This window comes from Podarcis bocagei, assembly GCF_964188305.1.
Source record: "Podarcis bocagei genome assembly, chromosome: 1".
In the NCBI taxonomy this organism is placed as follows: domain Eukaryota; kingdom Metazoa; phylum Chordata; class Lepidosauria; order Squamata; family Lacertidae; genus Podarcis; species Podarcis bocagei.
Genome location: NC_138125.1, coordinates 76205856 through 76219702, shown reverse-complemented (window position 1 = coordinate 76219702; position 13847 = coordinate 76205856). Strand labels below are relative to the sequence as shown.

Genomic DNA, 13847 nt, shown 5'->3' with positions numbered 1-13847 from the left:
ATCTACTGCATATAAAAGGCTCATTCCCAAGTAAGCTTGCATCTGATCCTAATTTACATTAAAGTGCTGTTTTTGACCTATAAAGCCTTAAATGGCTCAGGATCGCAATACCTAAAGGAACGCCTCTTCCCAAATGAACCGACCCAGACCCTGCAATCACCATCTGAGGCCCCCTTCATGAGAGGTCTGTTATCTTTCCACAAGGGCCAACATTGATGCCGAAATCCAGCATTGCCTGAGCTCTGCGAATGTGGCTTTCTCCCGATTGAAGTGCAGAGTGTTTGAGGACTGGGACATTCGCAGGGAAACGAAAATGCTTCTTTACAAAGCTATTGTACTACCAACTTCACTGTATGCTTGTGAAACATGGACCACTTATAAACGCCATCTCCAACTCCTTGAAAGATTCCATCAACGGTGTCTCTGAAAATTTTTACACATCACTTCGGAAGGCAGATGAACTAATATCAGTGTACTGGAAGAAGCAACGATCACCAGTGTTGAAGCAATGATTCTTCAACATCAACTTCGTTGGACTGGTCACGTTGTATGGATGCCTGATGATCGTCTTCCAAAGCAACTACTCTATTCTGAACTTAAAAGTGGAAAGCATAATGCTGGTGGTCAACAAAAGAGGTTTAAAGACTGTTTCAAGGCAAATCTAAAAAAATGTAGTATAAACACTGACAACTGGGAAATACTGGCCTGTGAGCGCTCCAGTTGGAGATCAGCCTTTACCAATGGTGTCATGGGCTTTGAAGACACTCAAACTCAGGATGCAAGGGAGAAACGTGCTAAGAAGAAGGCATGCTTGGCAAATCGACACCGTGATCAACTCCCACCTGGAAACCAATGTCCCCACTGTGGAAGGATGTGTGGATCCAGAATTGGCCTCCGCAGTCACTTATGGATTCATTGTTAAAACGGTGTTTATGGAAGACAATCTTACTCGCCTATGAGTGATTGCCAAAGAAGGAGGAGGAGGGTGGCAATATAAGAATGGGCTTTTTCTTTGCTGGCTCCCCATTTGTTGAATGTTCTCTAAGGAAGCTTGCCTGGCCTCTAGGCAACACTGATCTTTAAGTAACTGTGGCCTTTTAGAACTGGGTGGGATGTTTTTAATGTATTTCTTTTTCCTCTTGCTTTCAATATATCTATGTGGGTCTCCCCCCCCCCCCTTATTTGTCCATCTGTTTGGTTGTAAGTTTCTTTGGGTTGCCCTGGGCAAGATAAAACGTCTCAAATTCAATAAATAATAATAATATCTGTTTACTTCTGAGTTCGGGTTGCATTTGGACTTCAGTAAGTTTTGAGGAAAGCTTTTGATTGCAATTTTATGTAAAGGTAAAGTTCCATTGAAATCAATGGTTCATGTAAATAAGAATACTATAAATTTTTACTTATATGTGTTATCTGAAAATAAGTCCCATCGGTTTGCTTGGCACTTACCGTATTTTTCGCTCTATAACACGCAGATTTTTTCTCCTAAAAAGGAAGGGGAAATGTCTGTGCGTGTTATGCAGCGAATGTGTGGTCCCTGGAGCCGAAAAATGAGGCAAAAATCAAACCGCGCTTCAGGGAGAAGGGAGCTCCGTGAGAGAGGAAGCTGTTGCTTTCCTGCATTCTGCCTCAGGGTCTTACTGCCCACCCGCTCTGTTTCGTTACTGTGTTTGCTCAAACGGAACAAAGAGCAGGGAAAGCCCCTCCCCTCCAGGCAAGAAGAGAGGAAAGGAAAGGAGCGTCCTTCCTTCTATCCTCTCCCTGCTCCGGAGGGAACAATGTTTGTGAAAGGAAGAGAGATTACAGGTTCGGCTTAAAATTCTGATTTGACTTCCTGCTTTTTGTTTTTGGAGACACACAGCATTCAAATATGCTTTCTTCCATTTAAAAGGATGAAATCCTTAAACAGTGTTTTGCCTGTAAATTCATGCGATCTGGAAGATTACAGTGTCTGTACCTCTTAAGGGATGGCAAAGCTTAGGTTTCGCTGCTAAATAGTTCTTAATGCAGTTAAAATACTTTCTTCTGTCATGCTGGTGGGAGGGAGAGAGAGAGAGAGAGAGAGAGAGAGAGAGAGCGCACGCTGGCTGGCTTGTGTGGGTGGGTGGGGGGAAACTTTTGCCTTCCTTTCCTCACGTTATAGCCCTCTCCTGCATTCTTAGCCTTCTGTGTTTTTCCTTCCCTCCCCACTTAAAATGTGGTTACAAAGCATGGATCCACATGGATCCTCAGGATCTTTGCATTGGGTCACCCCAAATTCACCATCAGAGCACACAGCATGTCCATGGCTACAGCCTGCCCCCCCAAAAATCACACACCCATTGTTGCCTGGGGCTGCAATGCTGCAAAAACGTGGTTACAAAGCATGGATCCACATGGATCCTCAGGATCTTTGCATTGGGTCAGCCAAAATTCACCATCAGAGCACATAGCATGTCCATGGCTACAGCCTGTCCCCCCCCAAAAAAAAATCACACACCCACTGTTGCCTGGGGCTGCAATGGTGCAAAAACGTGGTTACAGAGCATGGATCCACATGGATCCTCAGGATCTTTGCATTGGGTCAGCCAAAATTCACCATCAGAGCACATAGCATGTCCATGGCTACAGCCTGTCCCCCCCCCAAAAAAAATCACGCACCCACTGTTGCCTGGGGCTGCAATGGTGCAAAAACGTGGTTAAAAAGTATGGGTCCACATGGATCCTCAGGATCTTTGCATTGGGTCAGCCAAAATTCACCATCAGAGCACATAGCATGTCCATGGCTACAGCCTGCCCCCCCCCAAAAATCACGCACCCACTGTTGCCTGGGGCTGCAATGGTGCAAAAACATGGTTACAAAGCATGGATCCACAGGGATTCTCAGGATTTTTGCATTGGGTCACCCCAAATTCACCATCAGATCACATGTCTGTGGCCACAGCATGAAGCACAAAAATGATACGTCCACTGTTTCATTCAGAATATTTTTTCCCTTGTTTTCCTCCTCTAAAAACGATGTGCGTGTTATGGTCAGGTGCGTGTTATAGAGCGAAAAATACGGTATTTTGAAGTCCCTTAGGCTCACAGCCTTAATCTATCTGGCTATATTGTATGTGTGAGCGAGTGAGTGAGAGATAAGGCACATTTAATTAAAGGCCAAGATTTTGACATTCCGGGAAATTTATGGCTGTGCTGGGAAGGCCTTTGGAAGCATGCACAACAGATGCAATATTTTGTAAAGATATATGCTATTGTGGATAAGACCAGAATGGCTCTTAGCTATTGAGTTAAGGATTAAGGGCTCCCTGAGTGCATTGACATGACAGAAGAGCCACTGTGGTTTATCGTGCCAATGATCCATAAATAACGGGTCACTAGGAGATTTAATCGGCCAGTTCAAATCTTTGCAGTAGTGTACGAGGGGTGTGCCAAGGCATGGCACACGTCAGGGGAACTGGAGGCTGCAGAGAAAGAGACTGAAACAGGGTACTGGTTGTTGAGGTCCTTCCATTACATCTCTTTATGGTGGCCAGATCACAATATGTGGAGTACCTCTCTGAAATGCAACCTGCATTTTGTTGTGATCATTGGCAAAATATTTACCGAGTTAATTAAATCGAAACACTTCTCTTAACAATGTAGTCCTAAACTTGGAATGACATCATACAGAGTGATACTTTTTGTAGCATACTGACGGATGCCCGTTTGCCATTTTAAGCTCAAGAGAGGAGATGGAGCCAATCATATCTCACAGGCTCATGGACCTCTTACAATGCACATTACTGAAAGCAGGTGTTCGTTACATCAACACAATTGCTTCTAGGCTGTATTGGGAACTATGTTTTATGAGTACATCTTAACAACGTGGTGCACATTCGCTGGAAATGAGCTGGAGTACAGAATTATGGCAGAAGGTCCCATTGAGCCATACTTAAAACATTTTTTCCCCTTATGGGCTGCAATCAGAACCACATTTGCTTCCACAGAAATGAATGGGGTTTCTTTTGATGTAAATATATTCAAAAGATGGATGTCAGATCTTATGCAACACTAACACTGATTGCTCAACTCCCACCTAAAGACAAATGTTATTGTTATAAAATTTCTATACCACCCTTTATTTGAAGATCACAGGGCAGTGAGAGAGTACACATACCTTTTAAAGACATTAGCCAATGATATTTTCAGAAGGAGATACAAAATTCCTTCCTCGTGGCTTTTCTGTTGACAAAATCAGTGTGCCTCCAATACACACACAACACCTAGGAAAACTATGGCCCTCTAGATGCTGCTTCGATCCCCAGCTCACAGCCAATAATCAGGGATGTCGTCTAGAGGGAGGCATGGCACATCTATGTTCCAAGATGCAGGTAGGATTAAGGTTAATAGCCATCCTACATGCAGTAACTACAGTGTTGGGGTACTGTTCAGGGTTTTTGTTGTTGTTGGGGGGGGTTGTTGCTGTTATTGAGAATTACTTTTTTGTATTTTTTAGATCTTTTAACAATTTTATTTTTGCATTTTTCAAAATTTATTATATAGATCTTAACAGTTCTTTTCCTCATATGATCTTATCATATATGGGGAAATTGTTCAGTTTAGTTGTGTACTTTCTGAAGTTTTACTGTTTGTGACCTTTGTTGTATTTGTAATTATGTATTTTTTTCATGTTAACTGTGGAAAGGCAACATACAAATTATGTATGTATGTATCTCTGTACCTTGAAAAATATCACTTGCCAGTTTTATGCAAATCACAATTTGAAAGGCACAGCTAGTAGTTCACATTCAGTGCTGGACTACTTTTTTTGGTAGTCCATGTGATACAGTAAATTTGTGTTTTGCATGAACAGGTGAGTAGATTTCTCTCCAGACTGGTGGTACTGGAACGTTCACGGCAGAGAATCTGAATGTGACTTTTATTTGAATGTGACTTAAAGATGCTTGTGTTTTATGGCTTATGTTTTTCCTTGCACTAGTTAATAAGGCTAATAATGATACCTTCTGATGTTTGAGGGTGGTGGTGCAAAAAAAAAAAAAAAAGATTAGGCCATGCGAGTAGGCTCCCTGCTTCAAATCTCCCATCCCAAGGTGTAGACAGGTAGTGGATCTGAAACATGGGGATGAGACAGTATAGCTTTTCTCTTCAATGCAGGTATCCACTGGGTGTGGGAGAGAGACAATGGAATAGGGCTAAGATTGCCTTGAGTGTGGTTTTTGTGCAGTACAACGTCTGCAGCCAAACTTTCTTATGCAAGTTGTTTAATCAGCTGTGAGGTGAACATAACTTTAATCTAATGTCAGTCTATCCATCAGGTTTGCTCTCAAAGTACACAGAGGCTGACAGTCCTGCTCTTACATAAGGAACCAATGACCGTTATTGCATAATATTAACAGTGATGTTACACTGAATTTTAAGAAGCCAAAGAAAATAAAATTGTGTGCACTGGGGTGGGGGTTCCAATCACAGAGTGATAAGAACAAAAGCTATAAACACCAAGGCAGCTTATTGACATTTGATTCCTTTTTATTTTAACATTGTGGCATAAATTTGCAGTGGCAGTGGTACAGACCGGCTCAGGAACCATTGTATCAGATTTATTTTCAAGTAATAACTAATTTTGATTCATAGCTACATTTTGTGAATGCAAAAAAAACCCACTATAAAAATAAATTTACATTTTTGTAAATAACAAAAAAGCAAATATATAGTGCCCTTTGGCTTAACCAAATAAGAAAAACAAAAACCAAACACACAAAACAGACTACTGGGTGTCAACCAAAGTTATCTGCTTTTTTTTTTCTTGACATAAATAGAAAATATAAGTTAGTATAACTCTTAAGTTGTTTTTTTGTTTTGTTTTTTTACAAATATACATTTTTTTTGTTTGTTTTGCACTGAGAGATCAGCAGAGATTAAACATTTATATAAATGACTTTAAAGCTTTTACACTTCTGGCCAGTGTACTCACATTAGGCATAATACATTTTTAATATATATAAAACGTAATACATTGCACAGTTGTAAATTAACACTGCTCCGTCAGGTGGCTTGTAGTCGGGCCACTTTTGCTACATGGAGGTACAAGCAGTTCCTTCTGGGGCACGAGTAGAAGAGGAGGAACGAAAAAACAAAACGGGGAAGAGGAAGAAAAAACACACACACAACCAGGGGATTCTTCCTCCCTACTCTGGGTCTCTCTTGCCAGTCCCTTTTAACGTGTGGAGGAAGGGCCTCTCAAGCTCTTGTGTTTCCAAGGAAACAATCACTTCGGTGTTGTAGTGCAAAATCTGCAAGAGAAGAGCAAGCGCATACATAGCACAAACTTGCACAGAGGACTCCCGGGCGACGTCGCAACTGGACGGAGTTGTTGGCCGATACAAAGAGACTCCCCCGCCCGCCCCCTCCTCCTCCTCGCTCTCCCCTCCCCCGAGGAGCAACTGATGAGTCAGCAAAAGCGGTGGAGGAGGGGGAGGAATAACTTTTAAAAAAAGAGAGAAAAAAGCAAGCAAGCCCCATGCAATATCTGACCATCAGGAAGTTACTCCAGATCGGGGGCCCGGGGGAGAGGAATGGGGAACACACCCAACTGACCAGTCAGGAGAGGCTCCTTTTGCAAGCCTCCGCTACCTTCCCATTCCCTTGCAATCCCCGCCAAGTTTTGGCAGCGGCCCCAACTGTTCTGCAAACGACCAGTCACGCACGAGAGGTCGCCCCTCTCCGAGAGGCAGGGCGGAGCAGAAGGGGCGAGCTGCTTCCCAAGGCCGATTGAAAGCCCCCCTCCCTCCCCCCCCAAAAAACCCACTTGCACCCGTTTCTAAGTATTAAAAAAGAGCCGATCTTGACGTGCACCCATCGCTCGCTCACCTCGTTCATCGGAGCCTTTTCCGGGGGGTCTGCTCGGCGGGGACAGCAGAGACCGAAGCTGGCAAGGCGCTGGGATGATCCCCGGACACTTTCGAGTCTACGACTCTTTTCCGCTTGGCGAAGAAATCTGCGGATCAGACCCAGGAGAAAGAGGGAGGGGAGGGATTAGCGGGGATTCGGTGCGTGTGCGTTATTTTTGGGGGGGTCACCCGAGCCAAGAGCTTCGAGCTGGAAAGGGACACACCCCACCCTCGGTCAGGAAAGGGAGAAAAACAATCGCGTTGCACACCAGGGACCCGCCCTGCTTGGCTTGCCCGGGCGCCGCCACGGAGCGCCTGGCTCTGGGCTCCCCCTGTCGGCGAGCGGCGGGCGCCGCAGCTGCTGGGGTTTGTTTACGTCGCAAAGGGGAGGCAGCCGCCGCCGCCGCCGCCGCGATGTGCTGCGTAAGCATTTTCCTTCCCCGCTCCACCAACCCCCGGGTACCTGCGCGGAATTTTAAGCAGAGGCAGCGCCTCCGGGCAACGTTTTAAGACGCCGCGCAGATGAGGAAGGGGTGGGGCGTCCCCATAACTCGGGCTGGGAGGGGCAAAGTGGGAGCAACCCCCCCAAAAAACAGGCACAAGTGCAACCCAATCCGACGGCGGCGCTGCTTACCTGTGATGTGCGCTACACTGGCCGACGACGCCCTTTTCAGCGCCGCCGCGGCGCACGGGACAGGCTTGATTATAATCCCTGAGTAGCTGTGGAGCTGAGCGGCCCGGTTCTCCTGGTTGAGGCGCTCCTCGCCCGCCGACCTAGTGCTTTCCAAGGGGGCCGTCTTGCCCGGAGAGCTGAGCGGGGAGGGGGCCGAGGGCACTCCCGTCCCCTGGGGATCGGCCTCCGGAGGCGCCTCCGCGCTTCCCGGAGGCGGCGGAGGCGCCTTGGAGCGGATCACCAGCACCGGGAAGCGGCACTTGCCGACCTGCAACGTCTCCCGGTAGAAAGCGGGCACGGCGCCTCCGTCCACCTCTTCCCACTGCAGCCTGCCCGGGCCGCCCAGCGGCGTGTCGCTCTGGAAATTGTAGTCCCAGCGCTTCTGGCCGTCCTCGCAGATCTCCCGCAGCTTGCTCTTCAGGTCCCGGTTCAGCTCATCGTGATCCACGGGGCCAAAGAGGTTCCTGCACACCCCGGTGCGAGCGTGCAGCGGGAAAGTCCGCCGAGCCGCCAGGCGCTCCAGAGCCGAGGCGCTCGAGAGGTGCACGTTGGACATGATGGTGGCGGCGCCTAGTAGAAGTAGTAATAGTAATAGTAGTAGTAAGAGGGAGCGGGCAGGTTCCTTCCTTCTCCGCCCGACGAGGCAGCGGGTCCGATCGCCTTGGCAAATCCAAATCACAACCCCGGAGAGCAGGGCTGGGCTTTCGCCGCCTCCCTTCGCTGGGGGCCCGGAATAACCTGCGCGCGCCCCGATCCCCTCCGCCTTAACCTGCCCACCTTCCGCGCCTCGCTCCGCTTCTAGCAAGCCTGCCTGGGGCTGCCTCGCTTTTTAAAGCTCTCACCGAGTGAGTTCGAGCAAAACATCGATTAACATAATACTATTTCTCTGCAATAACACTCTTGCCATTGGTAGACGCTCCATTCTACCCAGGGCGTCGGACCGCCTCCCCAGGCTCCTTATTGGGTGAAAGGCGAAGTGTGGCAAGGCGCCAAAACTGTTCTTCTCTTTGCCATTGGATAGCGTGGCTTGTCCGTCACGGTTGTGTTTAGAAAATTGAGCGGGGGGGGGGGAGTTAGAGAGGGAGAGGAGAGAAGGCGGTGGCGAGTATCATGCGATTTAAAGAGATGGTTGAGTAACATGACACCCAGCCCACGGCTCAGCTCCCTTTGTTTGCAGTCGGCGACGGCGGCTTCTCTGCGAGTACTTTTTTGTTTTGTTATTGTCACTGCGCTATTTTTTTAACACGAGAACTAGTGGAAGCACAGAATTACTGGAGGATTGGGTGGGTTTTAGGTTTCTGTTTGTGTTTGCAAGATTGAACAACTTTTCTACCCAGCATCTGAAAGTAAAAAATTCAAACGGCTTTGTGTAGAACACAAAGGTTATATGTACAGTGGGGCTCCAAACGTTAACCGACTTTCAAGGAGTTGACTGCAAAAGGCAGCGAAGGGAACGGATTAATCCTAATATGTTTAGTATTCTTAGTAACAAGAGAGTCAATTGCTTGATAGGTTTTGAAACTGCATCTGGACTGGGACATGTAGGAAAATGAAAGCATTCTGTCTTTTTTCATTAAAAGAAAACCACTTAATCTAAGCTTGCTGTCTTAACTACACTGAATTGCCAAAGATTAACTGACTTGTGCGTAATACATCTTTGCAGGTCATTGCAAATGTTGCCATCTGTGGTTACTGGAGTGGGAGTTGAGTTGCCGAACTCTACATCTGCAACCAAGTGTCTGAGGCATCCTGATGGGAGTTCCTACAGGGCTTCCAGCTTTACCAGAGCGAGGATTCCCCCCCCCCTTTGATGCTCCACCCCAACAAAAGAAAAAGAGTGAGCAAGCAGAAGAGTACCCTATTCTCAGTTTGGGTTTTTTTGATCTTGGCAGCTTTCACCAATCTGGTGCCTTCCAGCTGTTTTGGACTATGGTTTCCTTCAGCCCAATCCAGGAGAGCCATGCTAGCTGGGGCTAATGAGGGCACCAGGTTGGCAAAAAAAACACCTGGATTAAAAAAATACTGGACCCCGCAGTTCTCCATATCTGTTCTTTATCACAGGAGGAAGGTTTAGTTTATATTCCTTCTACCATTCTTCATCAGGTTGACATCTAGTTGACTACTGTGAGAAGATGATGCTGGACTGCCTGATGCAGCAGATTCTTCTTACATTGCTAGTATTTAAGGTGTTTTGGTGCTTTGTGCTTGAACATCCTGCATTTCAGGGCTTGTCTACACTTCTGCTTGTCCCGCGTTTAAAACGCATGCGTCCAAGTGGTTTTCCTCTTGCCCTGCTCCTTTCCCAGGGAAAACCCGCTCTTTAGTTTTAAACTGGAGCAAGCTACAGCCTAGAGAAAATCCAAATTGCCATTTGCTCTGATTGATCACTAAAGAGCGGTTTGGGAGCGGCATGCAAGAGGTATTAAAGCCTTTTAAAGAAAGACTCCCATTCTAATTCATTTCCTTGAGTTGTGAGTGTACGAAACTTTTCCTCTTTGAGGGAATAGTAGGGGAGGAACAACACCTCCAATCTACTCATGATAAAAAAAAATCACAAATATCTTTCAAGAAGTAGCAGAATGGATTAGATACAATAGTCAAAAGTAAAATTACTTGAGCTCACCGAAGGTGCTGCAATCCAGGGGAGTAGTATTGGCCTCTTAAATCAGGAGGACGTGAACTAGCATTGGCGGGTGGGGGAATGTCATTACAGCCCCGGTTCCTGGGGGTTTTATCATTGAAATGAAACTTCCAAGAGGACCATATGGCGATTTGCAAGATGGCCTGCAGTCCAGAAAGATGCTGTTCAGTGAACAGTTCATAAAAAGGCTATCATGGTTCAGTGACACTGACAATACACCTCATTAGGCAAGACGTAAACCCCTGTTGGAAGGGTTTTTGATGGGGCAGAAAGAAGAAAAGGTCAGTCATCCAATCAGACCTTCAAGCGAAAACAGGTGATGAAATATTAATTCCTTTGATTTAACAACCTATCAGATCTAGTCCACAAAAGAGATGATGGGACCAAAGCCAATCCCGCTTTGGAGAGTAAATGATCATGGTATACACAGTTATCCTTTTAGCGATTGGTACCCTGCCAAAAGAAGGCAGAATTCAGTTTCTTTTCAAGCCTTGGTAATGATTAACCAATAAAGTATAAGCCCCACAGACTAAGCTTTGTTCACTTTAAAGTTTGTGTTGGTCCACTGTGAGCCTGCCTATCCTATAGATGTGTGTCCATGTATCCGGGAGCAGATAACACCCTGGGCAAGGCAAGTGGAGCCCATGAAGTCAACTGTGCTGCATGTCAGCTGCACTCCAAGTGAAACAGCTTGTTTGAATGTTTGGCACAGAGCTTGTGCTGAGATATTTGGCTCTGCAGATGGCTTAAAAGGAAGGCACCTAGGTGAGTGGTCCCCATCTTGTCCCCACACATTCTGTCATCCCCACGGTTTGTGCCACACAGCCTCTTCTTTTGGTGCTGCTCAGGCTGGTGATGCAAATATTTAATGTTCTCTCCTGAACAAACAAAACTTTGAATTGGCTTTTATTGTAGCGATTGTTACTATCTAGAAAAGGCAACATGAATGCAGAGTGTTTGAATGCAGAAACATATATTGTACTTAGAAAGTATATGTTTCTTGATTGTGATGATTGTCCCAACCACTTACCCCAGGGGTAGCTAACCTTTTCTTGGCCTGAGGACCATATTCGTCCTTGGTCAACTCTCCAGGGGCTGCATAGCAGCATTAGGCATTGTCTCCCCATGCTCTCACACACTTAATCTCATGTGCATGCATACACAGCCCTCAGCTAATCCATACAGGTCAGCTGAGGAAGGAGCTATCACTGCCCTGCTTTCCATTCATTTGCAAAAAGCAATGACATTGAAGACCAATTCTGTGTAATGGAACCCAGCCACCACCTCTGCCACCGTCACTTATCCAGCTCTATAACCAGTGTCCCCCCCCCCCGGGGGTACTCAAGGGAACCTTCCTCACCCCAAATTTTCAAAGTGTGGCACCTACTGTAACAACTTCATGGTGAGTACCGGCACCTTGTTTTCTATTGAAAAAAGCAATGTCTGTAACAAAGTGCCTCTCATTGTTGTTGTTTGTTGTTTAGTCGTTTAGTGATGTCTGACTCTTCGTGACCCCATGGGGACCCCATGCTGGTAACTTCAATAACACTGTCCAACCATCTCGTCCTCTGTCGTCCCCTTCTTCTTGTGCCCTCCATCTTTCCCAACACCAGGGTCTTTTCCAGGGAGTCTTCTCTTCTCATGAGGTGGCCAAAGTATTGGAATCTCAGCTTCAGGATCTGTCCTTTCAGTGAGCACTCAGGGCAAACTAATCTGAGGCCTATTTTCTTGTACATCACACTCTGCCCGTCATTGCCTGTTGCCATAACTATGTCCTGAGTTGCAAGCTAATTTTCCTGAACTTTGGTGGTTGTGAGTTAGCCATCCTAATGCTTTTTGACTGGTGTCCTGAACCATACATGGCACCAGCACAGTGGCTCCTGACAGGCTTGGTTCATCATTCCTGGCAAATTTTTCTGATTCTTTAACTAGTATTAAGCCAGAATTCTCTGTTTTGAATGTACTGGGGAAACACTGACTGAACCCAAGAAAGAATCTTCATTGCCGAAGCTCATACACAATGCAAGGAGGGGGGAGTGTTTAGTCCCAATGCTTGTTCCTGGCTTCATAATCCTTGAGTTGTTGCTTGAACTTGATCATTGTGTGGGCTCAGCCATTGTTGTGCAGTACTGTAAATATTCACTTCCCAACACAGTCATTCATAGAACCAAGCGACAGGATTTTGCCACAATTGGTTTCCTGATAGGGAATGAAACAAGGCTAATGTTAATGAGTTAGCATTAAGCCATTAGCCTCACATAAAGTTGACAGTAGCATTAGGCTTAATATTGATTTCCAAGAATACTGATGTTTCAGGTTCTCTCTGAAGACTCAATAGCGGTTGCAAAATGAAAATATGTGTTACTGACTCTTCTGTTGCTCGCTTGATGTTACTCCATGCAAACATGGAAATATTCATGTGGCAGAAGCATCTGAGGCCCTGTACTTAGTTTCCCAACTGAGCTCAGTGGAAAAGTTTCAGTCTTCTTAGCACAGGGGTAGCTGTCCTAGTCTGGCAGGTGTAGGCCATGGTTAGGACACAAGCCTACAGTGTACAAGACCTCACACACAAGATTGCCAGACAATGGTAGGGCAAGACAGGCATGCAAAGACAAACCAGGGTTAGGCACAAGGAACCAGACTGAGGCCAAATTCACAGCAAATATTAAAACTCTATGATACCACTTCAAACTGTCATGACTTCCCCAAAGGGACTCTGGGAGCTGTAGTTTATTAAGGGTGCTGACAGTGGTTAGGAGGCCTCAATTTCCCTCACATAAATGATTCTCAGAGTTACCTGTGAGAAGGCGTTGATTGTTAAGCCACTCTGGAAAGTTTAGCTTTCTGCAATACGTTTTATTGTGTTATATTCTGCCCTTATACCTAAAGTTGCCCAAGGTGACAAATACATCTGCATTTTTTTCTGAGAAAAAAAAAGGCATTCTAAAACAGGTAAAAAGATGGTAATCTTAATAATTGATCAAAATGATATCTCTAGAGAACACAGATACATTAGATCTGGAAGTGTTAATAATAGATATGGGTGGCAGGCCTACCTTGGCTACAACAAGGTGAAAGTTCACAGAGGATTAACTAACCATATAGTAAGGACTGCTCTATACAAGGCGTGGACCAGCTATCAACAATTATTAGAACCAAAAACGCCATGGTGGCTGTCCCCGCTAGAGGCATTTGCAGTAAAAAAATTAAATATGGAAAGTAATTGGGCAAATTATAGTCAATTATTAAAAGAAGATCAGGAACAACTGAAGCTCAAAACATTTGAGGAGATAAGACATTACCTCACTGACTGGCTTCAATATCATCAATTAAATAATGTATTTAATTCAGACAAAAAAACCAGAGTTTTGGAGAGAAGAATCTAAATTATGAAAAGTATTATTAAAAAATAATGATATATTAATATTCAAAACCTATGACCTTTTATTGAAATGCGATCTAAAAGATGAGGAACTAAAAGAAGGTATGGTCAAATGGGCGCAAGATATCGACCACACAGTATATATGGAACAGTGGGAAAGGCTTTGGAGGTCGGACATCAGCTTTACTGCCTGTTACACTGTTAAAGAGAATATAGTGAAAATGTTCTATAGGTGGTATAGGGGACAATGATACATGTATGATGATGAAGAAGAAGAGTTTG

At 45.4% G+C, this 13847-nt stretch overlaps 2 protein-coding genes across 2 annotated transcripts in view; one reads left to right on the top strand and one right to left on the bottom strand.

Moving 5' to 3' along the window:
- Positions 1–5487: 5487 nt before the first annotated feature.
- Positions 5488–9083, bottom strand: CDKN1C (cyclin dependent kinase inhibitor 1C). The gene is made up of 3 exons (XM_081205741.1): positions 7504–9083; positions 6850–6976; positions 5488–6272 (listed from the first exon to the last, which is right to left on the bottom strand). The coding sequence occupies exons 1-2, from the start codon at positions 8096–8098 to the stop codon at positions 6855–6857; spliced, it is 717 nt and encodes a 238-aa protein (XP_081061867.1). The 5' UTR covers positions 8099–9083; the 3' UTR covers positions 5488–6272; positions 6850–6854.
- Positions 7278–13847, top strand: part of SLC67A1 (solute carrier family 67 member 1) — a 108834-nt gene continuing 102264 nt past the window's right edge. The window contains exons 1-2 of the mRNA XM_081205342.1: positions 7278–7292; positions 9206–9379. The gene's annotated coding sequence lies outside the window, so the exon portion shown is untranslated. The remainder of the gene's footprint in view (positions 7293–9205; positions 9380–13847) is intronic.